Genomic DNA, 25934 nt, shown 5'->3' with positions numbered 1-25934 from the left:
CTTCTGGTAGCTCTGATGGTTAGCCCCAGCCAGAGGGTGCTGTGGCTTGTGCTGCCCTGAGGAGGTGATACACCAGAATGACACAGAGACACTGGGCAGTCAATAAGCTTCAGGACATAGCCTAGTTTTCCACCACTGTGGCACTCCTAAGGCCATATCTTTCAGAAAAGATTTATGCAGGCCTACACTGCCACAAGCCACAGCCTAATTAACCAAGCTAACTGAAAGAGAAAAATGCTCAATCTACCCAGAGACATGGATTGAAATGCTGACTCCACTGAAGTTAGTGTTAGAAGGCTCATTTGTCTTCAGTGGCGCCAGGTTTTTGTTGCAGGAGATGCCTAATGGCACTCATGCCATCTTTAAAAAGCAGCAGAAGATGCCATCAGCTGTGAGTATCGACAAAACACATCTGTAAGTACCTGGATTGCTCCTAGTAGCTGCAGTGCATTCTGAGCAATGGTGGTTACAAACTCTAACTCCTGTTCCATGCAAAATTCCCTCTGTAATATGAAGCCTAAAAAATAGTTTAAAATGAGCTATTAATTCTTTTCTCCCTGTCTTTCCCACCTCTCCAGTGTTTATTGAAATACCCAGCTATTTCCAGCTGCTGCCAGTGACTTTAGGACAAAGCATGTGTAATGCAGGAATCCTGCCAAAGTATTCAGCAAGACACAGCACCGCTGTTACCAAACTTTTCTTGATACCCCTTTATCTCTAATAGTTATTTCAACTGTGAATTCTTCCTTAAGTCACAGATTGGATATCAGATCTCCAGAGTCATTTATGTTGTAGTTCCTGGTTTTCAACATCCTGTGTGTCCCATTTTAGAGTCAGGTACAGAAGTAACACAAACTTCACAGAAGCACAGCCAGTGCTACGATCACAGACCATAACCCAGAAGTGCACATTACAAAAGCATACTGCACTATTTCTGTGAAAGTACCAGTCACTTTCTATACATTATTTTATTCCTTTCACGTACTGAGTGCTTTTAAAAGTGATGGTAAAACAGCATGAAAATTCTTAACTCCAATTTTCTTTATAGCTTAACTTCTAGTAATATTCTGAGATTGCTAACAGGTATACATACATAAGAAAACTAGAAACAAAAAAAATGCCCAGGGCAATTAATCTGAAAGCAGTACTATTTAAACACTAACAGGCATTCATGAGGTTAAAATACCTTGAATCTCACAGACCATAGGCAATTCAGCTGCAGGGCTTACCTCCCTGTTAACCAAACTACCCAAATGCTTACTGACTACCCACCAGCCTTATATTAGATGACATGGCACCGGATTAGGACTGTGTCTATTCTTATTTTTTGCCAATAACCCAAGTATTAATTGAAGACAAAGAGGTGCCTTCACAGAACAGTGCACTCTCTTATGCTAATGCAGTTTTTTGTGTGTTTGTTTGTTTAAATTACAAATCCTGCTACCTATACTTACTGTCATAGGAGAAGAAATGGGCAGAAATCCTTTGCAAGAGGCCATAACACATTGTTCTTTTTTTTTTCTCTCTAGGGGACACAGTTGAATTTTATAGGCACAATTTATGGGGAAACAGAGCTGTCGCTATGACAGTTCACTGCAGCTCAGATTAATCCAAATACAAGAGCCACCAGTGAATACCCTGGGTCAGGAGTTTCTTTCATTTACTTTCTTACAGAAGAATATCCTGTGTATTGCAGTATGATGAATCATTACAGAAACAGACCAATGGGGTGCGTGTCATATCATATCAGCCCCATGTGTTGTTTAAAAACATTAAACTCGCAAAGCAACATAGACTAGGAGGCAAACCGGTTCAACACTAATGCTCAGGTAGTTTACAAGAACAGGGGAAACTCAACTGTAAAGTCAGAATTCTCCCCAGAGGATCAGATTGCCATGGGTCTAGATCTGTCATCATCATCATGTTGCTGGCAAGTGCCGTTCTCCGTCAGTCATGGCCAGGAAATAAGAGGAACAAGGTACATGCAAGGTTTCCCACCTTTTAGACATATTTGATAGGCTACACTCACAACTTCAAAGTCACCAATGAAGTGTAATTTGGGGGGGGGCAGGGCCTGCTTATGCAGAAACTGAACTTTCATCACTGTGATTATTTTTGTTGGGGTTTTTTGCTTATTTTTGTCAGTTAATTACAGAGAATAACAATCTGTTCTGAGAAATGGAGACACTAAAGAAAGAAATGTTAACATGAATCAAGCTTTCATTTAAATTGGACTATCCATTTCACATCAAACCGCTATCTAGACATTCACATTGTTCTCAGAGGTGTTCTTAAGGGGGTTATATTTAAGTTGACATAATTCAATTCAAAGTTAACTCGCATTAGCTGTCATGATGGTATCATTACTTGGACTGTTACTGTGAAGTAAGTGGAGAAAAAAAGAAGGAAACAACTTCACAATAATGGCCCGTAGGATGTTCTTCACTGAGGAATTGTAGCAAAATCAGGATATAACTGCTTCTAACCCTGTGATATGTCACTTGTGTCAGACATACTGGGGGTAAGAAAGTCTTCAAAGCTAGTAACTCTACCCATCCTTCTTAATATGTGTACCCACTGCCCTTATCACCGATGACCACTTTCTCCAAGCTCTCTAAAAGGCCCAATGATACATTTGTACAAGAAATTTTTAACCTGGCTACGTCCAAACTTGTAAAATTGCTGTGTATCATTATTCCTAGTGTCTGTCACAACCTCCACAAATGGATCATTCATCACTTTCTCTGTCCTAAGTGCATATAAGAGAGGCTTGTCCTGGGTATCATCTAATGCAGACTTTCTATTGGTGTATCGCTACTAGCTCTGACATTGACTGGATACATTCTACTGTCTTTCAAAATAAAATCTTGTTCACACTGACTTGTATATATTAATTATTTTTCCTTAAAGTCCCCTTGTCTTTTCATAGAAGCTATTTTTAAGTTCACTTATTTGGCATCATGGATCATATTAAATAAACTTTGGAGGAGCAGAATTAAGTCCAGTTCCTGGTAAGCTTGTTCAGTTTAGGTACATGTGGGTCAGTTTGTAACTTCTGTATTTTTCGCAAACCGAGAGCAATCACACACAACATTTCCTCGTAACTAGATGTTATGAATCTTGGTACCTGCAAACTCTGCATTGCTCTGCGTTCGTCTTGTCTGAGACACTGTCCACTTTTTTCAATGCATAGGAGATGCAGAAAGAGAACTTCTAGTGTATTATGTGCAGGGGTCCCTGCACAGTCCTGGGTTTTCCTACACCCTCAATCTATTTTTATTGCACCATATTGTTGTCTAATTGGTTTTGCTCTTATTCAAGTATCAATGTTTATGGTTTATTTTTGTTTCTTTTTTTTTTTTCATCACCACACATTTACTACCCACAGGTAACAGCTGGCCTAAAAGGATGACCACACTGAAACCTTTGCCCTGTTTCCCTGAGGTGTTTTTCATGGTTTTCCTTTATGGATATCCTTTACACTCCTCATCCACCCTTTAAGATCTCAACATTGGTCTCACTGATGTTCAGAATGTGTCACGCAGTTATCCTACAAGAAATTCAACAATTGAAAAGCTCCAGACTTTTCAGATCCTTCAGATTTTCATAGCCTTTCAGCCACCCTTCAGGTCACTCCTATAACACTCTGTATCTGCTAAGAGAAAAATTCTGAAGGACTGTACAAAAAATGCCAGAAAGACGCAGAAAGTGAAGGAGGCTTTTCTCAGTTAAAAGAAAAAAGCTGTAGGCAATAGTATGGGAAGCAAGCATTTCTCTGCTCGTTCCAGCTTGGGCCTCTTTACCTCACCAGACCCCCGCTACGTTTACAGTGTTAAATCTCCCATTGTGATCTACAGCAGTAATATAGTAGTTACTACCGGTTTCTCACTGTTGGATGTGTTGAAAAATATCCATCTCATATAATAAAAACTTTAGTCTAGAAAACGGACAAAGAAAAGACATGCAAGTTCCCATCACAAGCCTGAGGAATGCTGTTTGCAAATTCTGTGCATTAGGAAGCAATGTTATGTGTTGAAATATTACCCTCCAAATGCCATCACCACCATCTGTGACAATAGCTCTGATAGTTAATCTACCATCGTCATACTGGATATGTACCACCTAGGTAGGTAGGAACAGCAAACTTCCCTATGGTGATGGTATATGCTCTTCCATGCAGAAAGTTCTTTCATGTTGGTGGCATTTGGCTGAAGTTTTGCAAAGCTTTTTTAGAAAGTATCTGTCATCATAAAGCCCTAGACACTTCATTTTACATGACCACATCATTAGCCACATGACTGAAGAATTAAAACTGCAGTCAATTAAATGCATCTGCCTTTGCAACTCTAGGGACCTGTGCAATACACTGCTCATATTGGCACATTCTGTGACGTTACCAATTTGAGTGGGCAAAAAGAATAACCAGTCTGAAGATCATGTGTAGAGGTTGAGTACTTATGGGGCTCTTCTCACCTTGCTGTCTAAAATGTTAGGTCTCTGTTTCCAAGCTAAGGTGCTATAGTGTTGAAAGCATCATGTCTTACAGTACAGGTAAGGCAGAATTCATGGGCCCAAGCAACGTCTTTTAACAGAACAACTAATACAGCTGCGAAAAAATATGTAGGATTTGAGGCACATTATCCCTTCTTCATATCTGAAATAGAAGCAGCAAACTTCAAAGCTAATGCAAGTTAAGAACAATTGTTCAGAGTTTAGATATGTTAATCAGACCATTTTATACAGAAGATTGTACTTGTGGAGTACATAAGAGATATTAGTAAGAAGAAGAATGATAAAGCAGTTGTCTTGTATGGCAAAAAAAAAAGAGATATGCATTCAGAAGGGAAGGAGGATCATCTGCAAACCCTCCATACCCAACAAAAGAAGATAAAAATTGCTCCAAGCAGCAATTTATTTCCTTCTAAGGTAGGTGGGATGACTTACCCCCTAAAGAAGCACGTTGTTCTCTCTCTGCTGACTACAGCAAAAGCTTGGGCAATTAGCTAAGAGTTGTCACCCAACTTTTGGAAAGATATTTAGTTACTCCTGATAAATCCCACTCTCAGTAAGCAATGAGGCATAAAGAAGCCACGTGCCAATTATAACAGTAATTAGCATTGTAAAGTTCTGGATTGCCTTAAAAACTCTGTCACCGTACCTTTAGCTAGTGGTTCCACAGTGATAATCTCGCTGCTGTTGCCTCTTCCTGCAGCAGTCACAGCTACCACCCAGACGCTGTACTGGCGATTCCGGCTCAGGTTGGGGATTCTGTAGGAAAATGAGTCGGGAGAGGCTTCAAATTCGCTGATAACCTGTGGTGGGAGAGACAAATGTTTCCAGACTAAAATAAACGGTATTTGGAAAACATTCGCTAAACTAAGTGCTACAAAGCCTGTTACTTCAGGGTACTTTGAATGAGTATCAATTGCTCCAAACAGATGACAGATGGCAATAAACAGAGCAGACACAGTAACCTGTTGCAATCAATTCATATCCAGTGAATTTGGGCCTATGTTTTGTTAACAGTTTGTTTTTATTCAGACTAGGACTTTTACGTGTCTGTCTATTTTTATGGAGTTGCATCAGCAACTTAAGTGAACATATCTGACAAATTTTTACCATTAGTATTTCTGACAAACCAATTTTGTTTTACACAAAACTTTCCCAACAGAGGATTCAGTCCTGCGTCTGCTGTGAAACCTGGAGTTTCCTACTTGAGATATGTCTCTGGTCACCTAGAACCATTGTGCTGGTGTTCCTTCTCCCTGTATTTAATGGCTCGTTCCTTCAGTAATGGAATGAATCAAGAAATAAAACTGGATTTTGTAATAGACTGTTCAAACTTCCTCCAAGTCTAATTTTGTTTAATCACAGAATTACTCCCATTCAAGGATTTCCAGCAGAAGGTCATCTCAGCTATTTAGCCACATTAACAGCGAAGGACAAGCGCTGGAAGAAATGCCAATTCAGGCTGTTCTTGCACTGTCACTCAAGTGCCTCGGCTGTGGGCTGCAGTGAAGCCGACCAGCTGCTAAGGAATACTTGGTTATCTGTGAGATGTTCTGCAGTTTGCTTGAAGTGACCTGTGTGAGGAAAGGTGCAGACAAATATATAGATTCCTCCAGGGGATGTGGGCTTTGTACACCTCAGCACATCCTCCACAGGAAGCTCGACTCCTTGGTGGAGAAGATGGGAAAGCTTGCCAGCCCTGAACATGATTACAGGGTTCAGTATAGTCAGCTTTGCTTCGGACACGAGCTTTGTTATTCTTGTACTTCAAAATGGAGGGGTAATGAACCATTAGAATGAATAATAAAGACTCACTTCCCTGTGCAATACTGAGCATGGTAATGGCGAACGAACACTAGGCTAAAAATAATTAGAATGTTAATGACTTAGAAAAGAAGATTTTACTAGGGATCAGCATTAAAAATAATGCATCAGTATAATGTAAACTTGATTCAGACTGACAGAAGTTGTGAAGGGAATCTCTTTGATATACAAATAATCTACTGGTGATAAAGGCTGATTTCATCCAGTTAGCATTTCAAAAGGCAGGTGGACCTGAAAGGACTGGAATATGTAGTCCTTCAAAGTGAATCCCAAATAAATAAGGGATATTTCTGAGACAGCATTCGCATTCTCTCCAGTGTGAACTAGTAGCCAGTTTCAGCTACTGAAAGGGTCACTGCATTTCTCTGTTCTTGAACTGGCATCTCCTATAGCCAGGGGAACTGGGGGGTTCATCTTCTATCACTTTTGAAATCTAGAGTGAAGACATCTACATCTAAGCCAGTGTCCTTGACTGCCTTCATAGACCATGCAAAGAAAAGGTAACTTGTAAGGCAAGGTTCTTCTGGCCAAGTTGAGACACATACATTGCAGTGGGATGAAGCATGCCCTTGACATACCTGTGTTTCTGCACCAGCTATAGAAGTGTCCATATAACTAACCCAGGTGTAGTTGTCTGCGCTGAAGACATCTGAAGTTAATGTGCTTGCTAACGAAAATACTTAATTCCATAGCTTTAATACAAATATGTGCCTCTATTTGCTTCTACAAGAATATATCCTGTTTCCTCCATGGAGACTAACTTTTCTGGGGAGATTGGTTTGCTCCAAGTAACAGTTATCTAAGCTCAACACAAATCCAAACAGGGAACTTGCTGTACTTTCTAGACCATTTCATTGCTCCTGTCAAAATGCCAAGTCAGCATGTCCCATTTAGCAAGCATTTGCCTGGGTTTCTGCTTCTGAGATGAAGAGGTCAGCGCAGGCAGACACTTCTATTATGTGAAATATTACAGCAGGTTTTGAGAACGATCTGTCTCGACATTTACACAACAATATTGGGCAAATGCCCATGGCATGACAGGCTGGATCATTGTGAGGTCATACATAAACATTAATGTATTGATCATGGAACAGGAGGCTGAATTTTAATATTCATGAAGCAGCATTTCCTAGGGTTTATGTGAAAGTCAAACAGGCTAGGCTGTCTCTGGCACTTTGGCTCCACTCACTAATGCAGCAATCTAGCACAAGCTACTCCTAAACCACCTATTAATATGGGATGTGGATACAGCATTTAGGAACAGCTAGCCATTACAGACTTCCTTATTGCTAAAACTTTCATTCCAGCAAGCATCAGTCCAGTTAAATTCACACTGTTATTTCCATGACTCCCATGGTTTATGGAAGGGACATATGGTTGCCCTTGGAAGCCCCTTCTAATACTGCAGATCTCCCGTTTGAAATGCCTTGCTGCTCTGCTCCCCTCTGCGATGACAGAGACTGGAACAGTCAGACAGACGTACACCCTGTATGCAATTGCTAAACACAGCTCAGAGAAATCTAGTCTGAGATTTTATGTTTGGGATAAGGTAAGCAGCTAAGCAGAAAAAGAGAACCTCTACCTTGAACCTATAGCACTGGCCTTAAGCACTCCTTTTCTGAGAACCAAAGTTAAAGACAAAATTAAAAAAAAACAAAAAGCTCTCCAGAATTCCTCTGGCTGCAATGTGCCCAGGTAGAAAAGCCTGTGAAATTGTCTCAAAACAGAGGATGTCTCTCTCCCTGGAACTCCAAAGATGGAATAATCACAGAATTTTCTTCTCTAATGCCTGTTAAAATGACATGTCTTCAATTCCTTTCTTTCACCCACAGAGAACTGGCATCATCCACCCATTTACAATAGTAGCTATTCCAAATATAAATTCAATTATTCATTGAAATAATTTATTAATTGAATCTAGTAGACATATCTTCACTAAATTAACGATTCTTATTTTCTTAAAACAAACTGCTATAGCAAAAGATTTTTGTTTCTAACTAGCTAACATACACCTTCTGTTTCCTCAGCTAACATTCCCTTTAAACACTTGGGGATGCTCCAGTGACAAAGAATCAATTTCGCTTTTAACTTTTGCCTGTCATTTCAATTAGACTAACATGCCAGAGACTTTCATTACACAAGAAGAGAAAAGAGACCTTTGTCAGCAAAGAGAAGATTAAGCAATTGAAGTAAGAAATATTTTAAAGGAATGTCACCTTGTCACATATTGGTCTTTGCATGTGCCAGTATGAAACATATACTGATGTTTTATCCCAAAAACAGTAACATACTTGCTGAAGGGATTTTTTTCCTAACTACTCTTTTTATTCAGCTTACAGATGATGGGTTAATCTTTCTTCTGTCTTCATCTCACTGTCTAAGAAACACAGACAGGGCTGAGCCTCTAAAAAGCCAGCAAGCGCTGTGAAGAATGAAATTAAATCAAAGTCCTTTATCAGGGTGTAGTCAATCTACTTCCCAAACTAGGCAAAAGCAAGAGATGCTGAGGAACAGCCATTGCAGAAAGCATAATTTTCCTCTGATGCAACTTCAGCTCTACTGGTGTACGTTGCTTTGTATGCTTTGAAGAAGTATGCCATCTCCTAGCATTTCTGACTCCTTTAGAAAGCTATTACATAGGTAATGTGCATAAACTCTAAACGCTGTAGTTGTTTTTTTGGTTGGTTTGTTTATTTGTTGTGTTTTTTAGCCTAGCCTGAGAAAACTTCAAAAGAGCACTTCAGAATTATAAAATGTTTGTAACAGTTTTCCAAGCAATCGGGGAGATTCCCAATCAAGGAGATAAGATAACAGGTGGCATTTACCATGGACTGGAAGATTATTCAGTCAAAGCAAGCCTGCATTTTGCCTACAACTGCATCTACACATCGTTTGATGTAAGATAGCTGCACTGAAGATCTCTGTCTCCTCATTCTCTGCAAGTTGTGAAGAAACTTGGAGGTGAACTGAGAAAGCCATATGGAAACTTTAAAGACAAGAGTGCAAAAAAAGAAACATCCCAGGTTTGTGGTGTGTGTTGTGAAGTAAGAGTGTACACAAGTTGGCTACTTGTATATTGTCTGCCTCATCTTGAAAATTAAAAATACATATATATACCACGGAAAGTGACATGTGTGTGGTCACTATGAATTTAGGTATAAAATGTGGCCATAGCATCATATGAAAACAGGGCTGGAGGGACCTTGAGAGTTCAACCAAGTCTATCCTTCTGCTTTAAACAAGGTTCAACTATCTCTGCACAATTTTAGGCAGATGTTTGTCCAATCTGATTTTGAAGACTTACAATAAATGCAGATGTTGCAATTCCCTAGGCTATTATAAGACCTATTCCATTTCTTAACTAATCTTACTCTTAGAAAGCTTTCTTGAAATCTAGCTGGAGCAAAAGGAAGGCTAGAGACAATGTGGGGCTGCTTCTGAATGAGGCGGTTGTCCAGGTGACGGAGGATGCAGAGAAGGCAGAGCTACTGAATGCCTTCTTTGCTTCAGTCTTCAGTGCTAAGACTGGCCCTCAGGAATCCCAGGCTTCGGAGATAAGAGAAGAAGCCTACAAAGAGGATGACTTTCCCTTGGTCGAGGAAGACTGTGTGAGGGATCGTTTAAGCAATCTGGACGTCCACAAATCCATGGGCCCCGATGGAATGCACCCATGAGTGATGAGGGAGCTGGCGGATGTCATTGCTGAGCCACTCTCCATCATCTTTGAGAGGTCCTGGAGGACAGGAGAGGTGCCCGAGGACTGGAGAAAGGCCAATGTCATTCCAATATTCCAAAAGGGCAAGAAGGAGGACCCAGGGAACTACCGGCCGGTCAGCCTCACCTCCATCCCGGGAAAGGTGATGGAGCAGCTTATCCTGGAGGCCATCATGAAGCAAGTGGAAGAAAAGAAGGTTATCAGGAGTAGTCAGCATGGATTCACCAAGGGAAAATCATGCCTGACCAATCTGATAGCTTTCTACGATGACATGACTGGCTGGGTAGACGAAGGGAGAGCCGTGGATGTTGTCTACCTTGACTTCAGCAAGGCTTACAACACAGTCTCCCATGATATCCTCCTAGGGAAGCTCAGGAAGTGTGGGCTGGATGAGTGGTCAGTGAGGTGGATTGAGAACTGGCTGAATGGCAGAATTCAGAGAGTTGTCATCAGTGGCCCTGAGTCTAGTTGGAGGCCAATAACTAGTGGTGTCCCTCAGGGGTCAGTACTGGGCCCAGTCTTGTTTAACTTCTTCATCAACGACCTGGATGAAGAGTTAGAATGTACCCTCAGCAAGTTTGCTGATGACACCAAGCTGGGAGGTGTGGTAGATACACCAGAAGGCTGTGCTGCCATTCAGCGTGACCTGGACAGGCTGTAAAGTTGGGCAGAGAGGAACCTGATGAGGGTTAACAAAGGCAAGTGCAGGGTCCTGCACCTGGCGAGGAACAACCCCATGCATCAGTACAGATTTGGGGTGGACCTTCTGGAGAGCAGCTCTGCGGAGAGGGACCTGGGTGTCCTGGTGGACGACAGGTTGACCATGAGCCAGCAGTGTGCCCTGGCTGCCAAGAAAGCTAACGGTATCCTGGCGTGCATCAAGAAGAGTGTGGCCAGCAGGACGAGGGAGGTTCTCCTTCCCCTCTACACTGCTGTAGTGAGGCCTCATCTGGAGTACTCTGTCCAGTTCTGGGCTCCCCAGTTCAAGAAAGATGAAGAACTACTGGAGAGAGTCCAGCGGAGGGCTACGAGGATGATGAGGGGACTGGAGCATCTCTCTTACGAGGAGAAGCTGAGGGAGCTGGGCTTGTTCAGCCTGAAGAAGAGAAGGCTGCGAGGGGACCTTACAAATGCTTACAAATATCTTAAGGGTAGGTGTCAGGCGGATGGGGCCAAACTCTTTTCAGTAGTGCTCAGCGACAGGACAAAGGGCAATGGGCACAAACTGAGGCACAGGAAGTTCCGTCTGAACATGAGGAAGAACTTCTTCCCTCTGAGGGTGACAGAGCACTGGAACAGGCTGCCCAGGGAACTTGTGGAGTCTCCTTCTCTGGAGATATTCAAGACCCACCTGGACAAGGTCCTGTGCAGCCTGCTGTAGGTGACCCTGCTTTGGCAGGGGGGTTGGACTAGATGACCCACAGAGGTCCCTTCCAACCCCTACTATTCTGTGATTCTGTGATTCTGTGGAGTTTACTGCTGCACCATAGCTTCTTTTCCAAGCTGCTTTAGGAAGATGGAGAATACCTTCAGCTTTGCACCAGTCTTTGATATACACAAAGTTTTATAATTCCTTTCCCAACCAGTACCCTTATCTTTCTACAACTTAATAACCCCAGTGCTTTCAACATTGCCCAGAAATCACCTTTTCTCTAACAGTTTCTCCAATAATATCTGCTGTTACCTTTCAGATTCTCTAACATTGGTCCATAGCCTTCTTGAATACAGTTTCCAAACCTGTGTTCAACAATCCCAGGATCTGGCATTTGGCTTTTCCCAACAAGATTATAAAGGTATCTAATGTTCATCTTGGGATGCGCAATAACCTCAAAATCCTCTTCTGAAGAATCTAGCCAATTGCTGTCTACCCAGTACTTCTGTAGTTGTTTATTCATAGTACCCATTTCCTTGCACTTGCCCATACTAAATTTTATCTAACTTTTTCCAGACCAATTTCTGAGTTCATAAGGATCTGTCTGAATGCTAGTTCTGTCTCCAGTGTACTTGCAGTCCCTCCCTGCCTTATATCTCCTGCAAATTTAATAGGCACTCTTGCTATTTCATTATCCAGGTCACTAATGGAACCACTGAACAAAAGTGGACTCAGGAGAGATACCTATGCTGCTCCCTCCTGCCCACAACAGTGCACCACTGGTTTCATAGGCTCCCACAGAACAGCAATCAGTTTTATATCCAGCCTGAGCTGTCTCAGTGAAACTATGTTTGCCTAGGTATGTTTCTCTCAATAAACATGCATCCTCTGGGCTTATCTCCACTGCTAAATGGTAGAGAGCCAGAGACTGTGTTGAGCACTCCACCTTGATGATCCACACTGCTTTTTAACTTGGTCTCTAGCTCAGTTTTGTACTACTGCAAGTAGCTCCCTTCAAAACAAATCTGATTTAGAGGGCATAGTGCTAAGCAGTGTAGACAGACATCAGTCAACATGGGACCAGCTGCTGCTCCTTGGCTCTTGTTTATTTAGCAGTACAGATGAGGCCTACAACAAGCACTGAGTCTCATCAGTGATTAAAGTAAGTTTTTAGTTCTACAAAGTCAAAACACAAAGACGTTGATGTTTTTGCCCAACACCATCACAGAATTGTCTACTCCGCTCTACCTCAGCCCTTCATTACTCTTGGAAATGACATTTCAGACTCTCTTGGACTGACAAGTTATCCAGTAATGAGGACTACAGCAAGTTGTTTCTACCTGAAAGCAAATTGAGTTAATACGATATCAATATATTACTGTATTTATAGAGCATGAACTTGAAATTGTGCATCGCTGAACAGAATAGACAGACCACTGATGTGTCCTCTCAGTGAACTCCCTAAAGATGTGAAACTCTGCCTGAGGTCATGGACTAGTACTTTTCTCCAGGACAGCTGTTTTTTGCCTTGCTTACTTTCACAGACAGATCGATCATCAGAGCTGCAAAAAACCTCCAATCCTGGACCACAGTTTTCAGTAAGACTCTGGATACTACTTTGGTCATGTAATGGCTTCCATTCAGTTCTTGCTATTTTGGCTCATGTTTTGAAACATGGCATCTGTTTTTTCACTCAGCATTATGGAAGATAACTGTTGTAAACAGAAGCTATGCATGTAACAGAATGCAGCTTCCATATAAAATATTACCTTCCTTTTTAGTTTTTTCTTAAATGAGGAACTGAAATGTTAGAAAGTGCAAGACGGAAATTTCAGAAACATCAGAGGCCGCTCCCTGCCTTCCTACCTGCAGGGAAAAGTTGCAAACCCATTTCCAGGAATTACACCTGTAAGACAGCCTGGTACCTGGACTTACAGGTAGCCTGTGAAGCCAAGGTGTCTATCGCTTGGGAGCCACTGAGGTGCACCACCTGCTTGCCCCTTTGCAGCAATGCACAGAGAGTCCATCAGCCTCCAGGGCTCATGATCAGGGAATGAGCATGTGGTGTCACGGGCTGGTGACCATGGGAAAGTCAGGGGATCATCTTCTGCACTGCCAGGAGTTCTGTTGTCTCCTTTGGTGGCCCCAAGAAATCACCAGGTTTGTTCACAGTATTTCAGTCAACTCACAAATTGCATGACACCATCTGGTCCCAAATGCTCTGTCCCGTATATGATATAGAAGGGAATGGGATGAATTCAAACCTGCTGAAATAATACATTGCAACTGACACCAAGGACTTCTTGTTAGACTATATTGATATACCTATATGTGAGACTAGGTAGTGAGAGAAGACCAGGGTTTTATGAAAAAATCAATATCAAATTTGTTTTAGTAGGTCTTTGCAAGGAGACCTTTTAAAAATTGTATAAAACAGCATATCATCAGAATTAATTTATACTCTGTCACATCTCTCCTGAGATCTTCTCTATGACAAAAATAAGATAGGCAAAAAAAATAAAGTTGACAAAGCAATTAAAAGAATGAAAGCTCTATGTTTGGGAGTGGTAACAAGCTGTGAAATAACTATGCAAAAGCTGTAAACAGCACATGTGGTCTATTAAAAAGGTATGTTTTAAATACCATTCGAAATAAGTTTTTAAAATGACCCCAAAATTATACACTAGTTCTATGATGTACAAAGAACAATAATTAATAAACACAAATATTTCCATGCTGTAAAAAGCACTGTATAGACACAGTAATAAATACTGCTTGTGGTACGCAAATCAATGAACATACATTTTAAATTCAACCTTACACATTCTGCTGACTCTAATTAAGCTTCCATTCAACAGCAACCTTATCTACTCAGTCAACTTCTGCTATCTACTTCTCCCCTCTTTCAAAGAGACTTTCTGCATCTCTTTAATCACTGAAGCCTCTACGGTGTGTAACAATAAGTCACTTCTGGTTTATAACTGCTTTTATAAATCTATGTTCCATGCCTTTTATTCAAGTCTTTAAACTAGAGAGGAACCACAAGTCAGAAAGTATGATGCAAAGCCACCTCACATTCAGTTAGGATTTGGACAGATCCTATGAAAAATCAAGACAAGACTTGTGTCTGCCTGAAAGAATTGTGTGGAAAATACTTGGATGTTGGGAATTTGTGACAGCTAATTCTGATTCTTTAAAGATCTAGTTTAAAATAATTGTATATACTTTCATATCACCTAGTTTAAGATGCTGATCATCTGGTTTAAGATAACCACGTATAATTTCTCTAGAGTAAACAAAGAGAAGGGAAACTTTTGGAAGAAGATTCATCCAGCTTCTCCTAGACATCTAGCTTCTTTCCTTTAGTGAAAGGAAAGCCTTGATGACCCCAGAATCAGCATAGATCTCTCTTCTAGAGATGACTGAAGTCAGGAGAACTGAGTCCCACTTTGAGTCTACAAGTTACAGAGACAGAGCAGAGATTACTCTTTTCTTTCACAGGGCAACCCCCAGAGTCTCCTGTGTATGCTTTTGATACGATATCAGTAATACATTGCAAAGAATATCCTCCAGGTGTTTTCTGGAAGATTTTGTACTAGGGAATGTGTTTCAAACACTTCATAAGAAACCAAGATATTTGGCCTAAATATTTTCCACTGGGACCTTTTGAAAACTATGTGGCCAGAGTTGGGAGGTTGCAGTCTATGCATTTGTGGACGAGGGGAAGGAAACCTGAAGAAACAGTCTGATTCCTGTCACTCTTTCTACTGAATACAAAAAAGGCGCTGTAATATACCCTCAATGGGGAATCTGACTATAGTTTTTCTCTTAATATGGTGCTCTACAGATTGACAGAAAAAGATGCATAGAGATGTGAAAAACAGATGAACAGTCTAGTTGCTACTGCTGTTATGGCTGCTGCTGCTGGTTATCCTATCACAAGTCTGAGCAGACAGAATGTACATGGGAACAGTGTCTTATGCAGATATCATATGCCTGTTGTTTAATTTGGCAGCAGGTTGAATCACGTAATTTTTTTTTCTTCTTATTTGGTTTAAACCAAGAGTAAAAAAATAAACAAATATAGAAGTCTTATAGGCTTAAGAGTATGTTTCTCACAGAAAAATAAGTACACCAAAAAGATCAGTAACCATCTGCCCCAAACAGTCCCAGATGTTGGTCAGTTTCCAATATTAATTACATTTCCAAGTAAATTGACTTGGATTTTGGTCAACTATAAGATCGTTTCGTCTTCTCTCTCCATCATTACTTCACAGCTGTTCATCTCCCCCATCTTCCAAACCCAAGTGTTTCACAGAAACGTTTCCAGGCCAAGATGAATCATTGCTGGGCTTTCAGCTCTTGTATCTTCCTAAATCCTTCAGAGAAGTCCAGCATTGTAGATTACAGTTTCCAAAGATTTTTTCAGACACAGGTGATTGTCAGGTAGCTGAGGCTGACTGTACGGTTTGCTCTGTGAAATAACTCCTATTCATTACCCCTATTTCAGCATTGGGGTCTGCTATGTGTTCTGGTTCATCAAGCAGCTAATCCAGCTAATAGTCTTATCATGACAGCAGCATCTAGGATCTTTGCAGGAACATTCTCACTCCATTCATCTGGTTCAACAACATCTTGTTCTGGAATTTCTTCTCCTTCCAGTCTTCAGGCTTCTGGTCATTTGGGACCTCAGTCAAGGTGGGTTTAAGGGAGGAATCATATCTCTGAGCAGAATCCCACAACTAGCAACAGTTTTATCAACTAACATTTCAAAACTATTACCAGAATTCAAGACCAGTGAATAAACTGTTTCTTCTTATCAGAAAAGTAGGGTTTTACATTTGTACCTGGATGCTTTGCAAGCTTCTTGCCATATTTTCCAGTCCTTGGTTATTTGTGCTGTAAAGTGAAATGCAATCTGAAGCCTTCCTCAAATAGAGTTTTACTGTGGAGCTAATCAGCCATTGCCACATCAGTTATCACAGCAGGTACACAGAGGGGCCCAGCAACTCTGCTCAAGACCGCATGTAGTGATGAGAACCTGAATCACACAACACAAAGAAGCAACGACAGCAGGAGAACATGCTCATGCAGGTAGTGGAAGGTGGTGGTCAGGATATTAGAAGGCTGGAAGTTGTGACTTTTGACAACAGGAAAGAGAGTCCTGCTCCACTTGCAGGTCTGCAAATTCGGAATATGTATAATGCCCTGGGCACTGGTGAGGATGAACAAGACCCATTAGAGGGTTCATCTGAGCCTTCCGCACCTTAATCTAGTGTCTGCACAAAAGGAAAAAGGCAAGTGAAGATATTGGAGACTCCCTCCTGCAGGGGATGGAGGCACTGATCTGCCAACCTGACCTAATATCCTGGGAATTTTTTGCTTGGCAGGCTCTAAGATCTGTGATGTGTGGAGATATTGTCAAGGGTCATCCAGCTCTTGGACTGTTTTCCCTTATTGCTTTTCCATGTGGGCTCCAACACTGGCAGGGCCAATGTGAACCATATCAAGAGTCACAACAGAGTTTGGGAGACAAGAATGAAGAGCAGGGGGACCCAGGTGGTGTCTGCTTAAACCTTCTGATGAGGGAGAAGGCTCAAGCAGACGTGAGTCAATTGAAGTTGCAGGGTTGGCGTAGAAGAGCTTTGTCTTCTATGACTGCAGGACCTCAAGGAATGAAAGCTACTGAGCAGGGCTGTGATATACCTGGCAAAGTGCAGCAAGTGTGTCTTTGCAAAAAGGCTTGCTAATCTAGTGATGAGGGCTTTAAACTAGGTGTGGCTGGGGAGACCTACCATGACAAAAAAGCAAGGGCACAAAGGGGCAAAACAGATGTGTTTAGGAGGCAACATTCGAGTAGAGGATGGCACTTTCCCCCTGTCAGAGCAGCACAATTTAGGAACCATCTCAAATCCCTGTACGCCAATGCATGTAGCTTAAAGAACAGTATTTGGAAGTCTGCGTGCAGTTGCTGTGCTGCAACCTCATTGGGTTTGTGGTGACATGATAGGACAGCACTCATGACTGGTATTTTGCAATGGAGGGATGCCATCTCCTCAAGAAAGACGTGTAGGAAGGTATGAACAAGGGCTTGGACTTTGTGTAAAGGAGTTTCATGAATGTATGGCGTGCTGTCCCAGGGCAGATGACAAACCAGTAGAGAGCTTATGGGTAAGGATCAGCGGACAGACCAGTACTCATAGTATTGTAGTAGGTGTCTGTTATAGACCTTCTGATCAAGAGGAGGAGCAGATAAAGCCATCTTAAAGCAGCTCACGAAAGCATCACAAGGACACCCCTTGGTACTCATAGGTGACTTCTGCCACCTTGACAACTGCTGGAAGGGCAATAAGACTGGAAGCAAGGAGATTTCTGGAGAGCACTGAAGACCATTTCTTGATGGAGGTGATCAATGAACTGACTAGTGGAAATGCTCTGTTGAACCTGTTGCCCACAAACAAGTTAAAAATCATTGAAGATGTCAAGGTCTATGACAACTTCAGCTGTTGTGACCATAAAAGCAGAGTTTAAGATCCTGAGAGGAGTGATCCCATGGGAAACTGTCTTGAAGTGCAAAGAGGATCAGGACAGCTGGCTAATCTTCAAGGATAACCTCCTTAGAGCACAAGAATGGTCTTTTGCAATGAATGGAAAGTTGAGCAAGCATGACAGAAGGTCAGCATAGATGAACTGTAGATCCTGACTGAATTCACACACAATTTTTTTCTGGAGGACAAAAGTAAAAAGGGTTTCTTTAAGTACCTCAGTAGCAAAAGGAAAGCTAAAGGGGGTTTGGGCCCATAGCTCAGTGAGGCAGGGTACTTAGTGAAAAGGAATTTGGAAAGAGCTAAGCTGCTCAATGCCTTTTTTGCCTCCATTTTCCCTGGTGAGGTTTATCCTCAGGCCTCCAGGTCGCTAAACATTCTTGAAGAGTATTTGTGAGTGATGCTGTACTCACAATAGAGAGAGACTGAATTAGGGAGCACCAGATAATAACTTAATTAGCCATACAGAAACCCATGGTACCAGATAGGATGAAAAGTGCTGATGTCATTGTGTGGCTACTATTCATTGTATTTGAAAGGCAATGGAAGTCAGGGGAGGCTTCTGTTCACTGGAAAAAGGCAAATGACACATTCTTCTTCAAGAATGACAAGAAGGAAGATCTAGGTAACTACAGTCTGGTCAACTTAATCTCAGTATATGAGATGTTTATTGAGCAAATCCTACTAGATGCTATTTTTAAACACATGAAGGAGAGGAAGGAACAGTTGACATGGATTTACCAAAGGTAAATCGTGCTTGACTAACCTGATGCTTTCTATGACAAGGCAACTGGCACTGTGGACAAGGGAGGGCAGTGGATGTAGTTTACCTTGGCTCTATCAAAGCCTTTAACCCAGTCTTCCACAGTCTCGTTATCACCAGATTGGTGAAATATGGGCTGAATAAGTCTGCACTGCTGGACTCAGACTAGTGATTGGTGGTGCAAAGTTCATCTGCAAGCCAATAATTAGTAGTACCCCTCAGGGATCATTTTCTGGAACCAATACCATTTAATGGCTTCATTAATGACCTGAGAGATAGAACAAGAGTGCACTGTCAGCAAGTTTGTGAGTGGCCTGAAACTGAGAGTTTATATGCTGGAGGCCAGGGCTGTTGTTCAGGGGGACACAAACAGTTTGGAGAAATGGGGTGACCAGAGTCTCATGAAGTTCAAAAAGAGCAAATACAAAGTCCTGCATCTGGGATAGAACAACCCCATGCACTAGTACAGCCTGAAGGCCTACTGTCCAAGAGGTAGCTCCGCAGAAAACCAAATCTGGTATTAACACCACTACTTTCACAAAAGTGTAGCCAGCAGGTCCAGGGAGGTGATCCTTCACCTCTACTCTGCACTTGTGAGACTGCATCTAAATACTCTGTCCAGTCTTGGTCGCTCCAGTACAAAAAAACCCCATGGACCTGCTAGAGCAAGTGCAGAACAGGGTTGTCAAGGGATGGTCAGGAGGCTGGAGCATAGCGCATGCATAAAAGGACAGGCTGAGCCAGCTATTTCTGTCAGCCTGAAGAAGAGAAGGCTCAGGAGAAACTTTATTGCCATCTACATATACTTCATCAGATGACACAGAGAAGAAGGAGCCATGCTCTTTTTGAAGCTGCAGGGTGGGAAAAGTTTTGACATGGGACATTCTGATCAGCTGGGGGAGAAAAAAAATTACCGTGGTCAAACATTGGAACTGGGGCCCAAAGGGGCTGTGAGATCTCAATACATGGAAGCATTCAAGACTTCATTAGACATGTCCCTGAGCAATTTGATGTAACTAAACTTGTTTTGAGAAGGAAGCTGGACTAGGTGACTTCCAGAGGAACCTTCCAACCTAAATTCTATTATTCTGTGAAAGTTTAAAAACTGAAATCCAGCTGGCCAAAATATGCATACAACAACTGAAACCAAACACTGGAAAGGCTAATGTGCAACTCTGAGAACAAAACCCACGTTAGATTGCCACCAGGATGTTTCCTAAGTTAGATGGGGCAAAGGCTCCAATAAAACTTCTGTGATATTTTAGACCATTGGTAGTATTGAGTGGCTTTCATGACTGAACACTTTCTATGCACAGTTGCCCAAACAAGTTCTCCTTTTAGCTTCCACTATCAGTAAATCAGAGAGTGACAGTGAGGTCATCTTATTCCACAGGCTAATATGAGTGGAACGAAGGCAAGAACAAATTGACAATGTCCTGAAAAGGAAAATCACCGAGAAGGAGAGCAGTCTCCATTTATTATCCTTTTATAGTGCAGTTTTACTTACGTGACTCCTTGCCACTAATCTCCAGGCATCCCACGGAAAAAGCAGAAGACTGATGCACAATTTAATGACCTGCTTTGTAGGAAACAGCAGTATAACCCTGTTTAATAGGTTTACTCCTATTAGTGAATGACTGACCAACAGATCACCCCCAACAAAACCCCAAGAGCAACAACAACTGCACTTTACTAATCAACAAAGCAAAATAGATTTTAATATGTGTATTTCTGACTGAGTGATGCCATACTGTTTGTTGACATGCAAATGATACAGTTGGTCTACATGTCTTCAGCTCTTGACTTCTCTCTGCTTTCCCTGTCAGTTCTAATGCTTTCTCAGCCCTTCCAGTGCCAGGAAATCACCTTTGTTCTCCTGCCTTCCTTCTGTGTTACTTTTCACCTGTTCTGAGATTACAGTTTCCCAGGCTGGCTAGCCATTGTATGCTTTGTGTCACAATTACCTTTTCTGGGCACTTTCTGCCATCTAAATTTTATTTAATCTAATCTCATTGATTCCTCCTTATATGGTGTGCTGACCTGAATGCAACAAGAGGTTGATGGAGCTTTTTTCAGAAATCACTTAAATCTCATTTTCTCTTGCCCTTTTAAAAGCCCTGGCAATACACATCTACAACCCAAGGCAGCAGGTGCTGGAGCAGCCACCTAAAGCATCTCCCCCCACCGCCAGGTAGGAGCCACATGCAGTGTCCCTAAAACCACTGGGAAAGCCTGCACTGACAGGATAGGATGGCAGCCTGTGCTGCAGCTGACAGCACCTGCCTGTTTCTTCCCTGAGGCCTGGGCAAAATGGGTGCGATGAGCAATCTGCCAGTATACTGGGGATAAGCACACTTAGATGACAGCTGCCCAACATGGGACCATTGCAGGCGGTCTTCAGAAGCCAGCTCCTATAAGGAGTCAAATGGTGTCAAGAACTGTGGGAATGTGGGCTGTGAGATAGCACAGAGGATAATTATTTTAACTCAAATTCTGTTATGTATTGTTTCTTTTATTTGAAGAATGAAGGAGCCATTAAGTCCTATTTCTGTATTTCTGTCTATATTTTCAGAATAAATAAGAAAAAGTTCTGCCTAACAATGCCTATACAATAATATAGGCACAGCAATTAAACAGTATGACATTGGATCCTTGATTGCCCTTTATCTTGGCTAGAGAACAGGTTGGACAATAATTTTTATTTTTCACACATTAATTATATTTGTGGCTTGAAACTTCCCAGGCAAATACTATCCTAAGACTCAAAATATTTAAAAAGGAAATATCTGCATCTTTCTGTACAGACAGCAGAAGTTTTAACAGTTTGTGCCCTTGCAAAGCAAATCGAACTGTGCAAGAGGCATCAAATCTTTTTCTTATAACATCTCAGGGTCATTAACCGATAGGATTTATTTGTTTCCCTGTTGGTGGCTTAAACACCAAAGCAGTGTTGTTATGTAAAGGACCGTCTTGTTAGCCTATGCATCTAAAGTGTACTGTATTGACTTGTTCCAAGCATACGCATACAGCCTGTAAAATGCAGTCTGCAAAGAATATAGCCTTCCCATAAACTTACCTTTACCACCGTCCTTTTCTCTTTCTTCTCACTGATGCTTAAAAACTGAGTTTGCCTTTCTGCTTAAATGGCAGACTTTTAGCAAAGTTATTTTGCAACCAGGGCTTTGACTGAAGGAAAAAGTCTGTTCAGGAAGTTTTTGTGGCTCTATACCTCAAACTACATTACTTGCTACATATGTTGGCAGAAGAGATGATAAAGACACAGGTCTTCTACTTATTCCCCTCCTCACCCTAATTTAAGATCTCTTTCTCTGTCAAGTACTTGTCTCTGCCAGCAGTGAATCATACAAGAACTGCCTTGGGATATATAGACCGTATCTGCACAGGAGTGTTAGCATTCAAGCACCTCTGCAGTAGACTTATGTCACTGCAAAGCTGGCTCTTAATAAAATGACTTTTTATTTCACAGTCCTTTTAAGGATAAAAGATAACAAGGCATTTTGTTAGAAATAAAGTTGAGGGAGTGTGTCCTGTATTAAATGTGTCCTATGGTCTTGCACTTATTTGAAGCTGCCCAACCTGGCTTCTGGAAATGGACCCTTGAGTGTGATCCCTGCCTCACTCACCGCACAGGGCTGGTGCCAAGCTGTCTGTAAGCCACAGCTCATGCCGATCTGCAAAACCCTAGTGAGAAGTGGTACAGAGACTGTCCTCATGGATACACATTGTACATACACATACCCACATATGTGCATGTACATATACAGATTTATGTGTATACACACACACACCCACCCCTTCAGGCATATAAGTAACAGCAGGATAACTATGCATGTACACATGAACAATGAACAGAAAACACAAACACCTCCAAGTGCCTCTACCTTGGGCTAAAGTATACAGTGATACCCTCACATCACGCCATAGTGAACGCCACAGAAAAACAGCAGCAAAAATCAGTACAGGCCAAGACCAGCAAAAAGAGTAACAATCCTTGTCATTGTCCATCATTGAGGTATTCCGAAAGGTAACCTTATGATAAGCAGTCTTTAGAAAATAATATTGTAAATAAGAGAACTGCCTATTAGAGAAAACAATTTTTAGCCAGGGAAGTTTATTTTCCTGGTGATATAAACATACAGAGAACTGTCGCTACCAAAGCCTCAGGAAGCAACACTGCAGCTCTGTGCATGGCAAGTAAGCAGCAAAAGCCAGCAGCACCACCTGGTGTTCTCTCCAACCCCCCAGACAAGCGCTTGATCCCCACTCGGACCAGAGCCCCAGCAGCAAGGTCCAGGTCTGTAAACTCCGACCTCTTTAACCCGCTGTGTGCCATAGCAATGTACGAACCATGACGGAAAAATCTCTCGCTAGTTTACATTTAAAAGGTATGCTCAAGACAGTTTGGTTTGCACGGCTACAATTATTAAATTAATGGAGTTAGGAGTCAGTAGTCCCGAAACACAGGTGAAGAAAAGATCTCCAGCCCTTAGCTCTGGACGTGGCTAACAAATCCTGCTTATAATGGGATGTATCGGTTTAAGGATAGCCATCAACAAACATGTGTGTTTTGCCTCGTCTCCTCTTGAGTACCTGCAGGATTGTTTCACTTGCCGGAAGAGTGGGTTGGGTGAGGCTGTGTCTGCCCACAGGGTCCCATTCAGACACACCCTCAGGCCTTCCTCTCTCCCAGTCAGCTTTGAAAACAAGACAGAAGCACTTTTGAAAATTTCTCCATAAACCTCCTCCTACTTCTGGAACAGTATTTTCCTTGCCTATTAAACTAAGATTGCATTTGCGACTTGCAATACTACCTTTGATGGGAAGTCCCGTAGTTTAAAAACTAAACCAAAACCTTGGATAAAAACCAAAGAAGTACTTTTTTCAATGTACTTTAAAATAAATATGGATGGATATTTGCATAGAGCAATTGGTCCTTCTGTTTAAAGATAGCTGGATTCCTTTGTAACTCAGAGAGGGAGAAAGATACTTGATATTCAGTTCAATTTTTCTCTTGTCACTTTCTCAGCAAGTAATAGCATGTAGATCCAGAGTGGGCAAATACTCTGGGCATAAATAAGCTTATTCACAAGCAAATACGTTTGTTCGTAAGTCTTTATGTTCCTTCACACATGAATACTCAACCCAAAAAGGCAGGAACTTAGATGAAAACACATCTGAACATGGGTGTATAAATACATGCCTCCAGCTACAACAGGGCTCTTGCAGCTGGTTCGGCAAAAGGTAAGTGAGCACATTCTAAAAAAAACCACCTCAAAAAACACTCAACTTCAATTGTGAGTTTTGAAATTAATTGCAAGTTAGTGCTCTGCAACAGGTTTTAAACAGTGCAGAAGTTTGGGAAAAACCAAAACCAACACTCAGTCACCTCTGTAGCTCCAGGATTCCCCTTCACCCTTGCTTAGGGTGAACAAATGGCAGGAAAGGAAGTGGCAAGGAGAACACCAAGCACAGAGTATCTGCAAACACACTGTTTCAGCCTCACAAGTCAGTGCTGCCCATCTGTGGTTGCGCTGTGGGACTTACTGTGGGGTAGGGGTGTGAGCAGAAGACAGTGTATTTTCGAATGATGCCGTTCAGCTTGAGGGGAGGGAGCCAGGAAACAAAGACGGTGGAGGCCGAAGCTGCAGCTGCTTTGACACCAGCAGGAGGACCTGGAACTGGAAAACCAAGATGTGTTACACTGGTCCAAGGCAGGCACTCAGTCATCCTTGTGTAATGGAGGGGTAAAAAGGAAAAGGGGAGCTTGCCCCTTTGGTAACCACATGGACTGAATCAGACATCCTGTGTTAGGAAGCAGCCTCCACGCTGTCCACACCAGGGGAGAGGGTTTGGAGGGGTCTATGCCCATCCCTAGGAGGGGAGAGGCTCTGCTTCAGAGGGCCTTGAGGCAGAAGCTGCCTCTGATGGTTGCACTTTGTGAAGTGTCACCCCCAGCCTGCATGCACAAAGATATGTTGGCAGTGGCCAGTGCAAATTGCCAAAATCCATATTATTATAAATTGACAATTTTGAAGCAATAATTCATGCCAAATTGTTATTCACTGCATAAATAACACACATGTGAACAGTTTAATGGACATACACAGCAGAGCTGTGAATTTAATGAAGCAGAGAGCAAATGAGCTCTAGTCCCACGCGGTTTGCGCTGGCTGGCACGACCCAGGTGTAGCTAGTGGCGTGACTTGTGAGCAGACATAACGGCCACACAGACGGCCTCCTTTCCCCCAACCTTGTCCTCAGCAGCTCAGACCTCGATCTGGCACTGAGGTATGTGAACATGTATCTATTTCTCTAATTACAGCAGCTGTCTGTATAAGCCATTAAAAACTGTCACAAAGAAAGAGAAGAAACCAAAACTCCTCTCTAAAACCACATGGAAAAAACTTCAGCCAGGAAATATTAAAATCTTTGTCCGCAGTCTTAACTGTATCTCTTCACACGTTTGCATTTTGAGAAAGGCTTTAATTTCATAAGCACAAGTTATTTCTCAAACACACGTTACAGTGTACAATCTTCTCCAACTTTGGAAACACTCTTCTACTAATGTAAAAAAATTCCTGCATTCTAGAATATGACATTACACTTAAGACTGTACTTAAAGGAAATAGCAAGGGCTACATTTAACATTAGAATAAATTGTTTTAAAGTTTCCTGAAAAAATCACCTTTTTCCAACAGGAAAATATTTGAAAATAGTTTTAAAGCAATCAAAATAAAAAATTTGAAATATATTTTAATACCTCTTGGGGTGAATATTCATGTTAAATTATTAAAACAGATACGTTGTGTTGGAAATTACTACATATGATATTAAAGGCAAAATGAAACATTTTGATGGACTCTGTCCTCTGCAGAACTTCTTGTTCATGAAGAATCTAATATTTTTGTCTAATTTCATAGGATCGTAGAATCATAGAATCATAGGTTGGAAAAGACCTCTAAGATCATCAAGTCCAACCATGTACCCAACACCACCATGCCTACTAAACCATATCCCGAAGTGCCACACCCACACATTTTTTAAACAACTCCAGGGATGGTGACTCCACCACCTCCCTGGGCAGCCCATTCCAATGCCTGACCACTCTTGCAGTAAAGAAATTTTTCCTAATATCTAATCTAAACTTCCCCTGACACAACTTGAGGCCATTGCCTCTAATCCTTC

At 41.8% G+C, this 25934-nt stretch overlaps 1 protein-coding gene across 5 annotated transcripts in view; it reads right to left on the bottom strand.

The window, feature by feature from the left end:
- DSCAM (DS cell adhesion molecule) overlaps positions 1-25934 on the bottom strand; it is a 509926-nt gene that overhangs the window by 62566 nt on the left and 421426 nt on the right. For all 5 annotated transcript variants that reach the window (XM_075431726.1, XM_075431754.1, XM_075431749.1 and 2 more), the window contains exons 20-21: positions 24294-24427; positions 5159-5312 (exon numbers count right to left, since the gene is read on the bottom strand). In XM_075431726.1, coding sequence (XP_075287841.1) covers positions 5159-5312; positions 24294-24427 — 288 coding nt within the window. The remainder of the gene's footprint in view (positions 1-5158; positions 5313-24293; positions 24428-25934) is intronic.

Source organism: Opisthocomus hoazin, chromosome 1 (genome assembly GCF_030867145.1).
Source record: "Opisthocomus hoazin isolate bOpiHoa1 chromosome 1, bOpiHoa1.hap1, whole genome shotgun sequence".
NCBI lineage: Eukaryota > Metazoa > Chordata > Aves > Opisthocomiformes > Opisthocomidae > Opisthocomus > Opisthocomus hoazin.
Note: the sequence above shows the minus strand (reverse complement) of the source record. Positions and strands in the feature narration are given on the sequence as shown.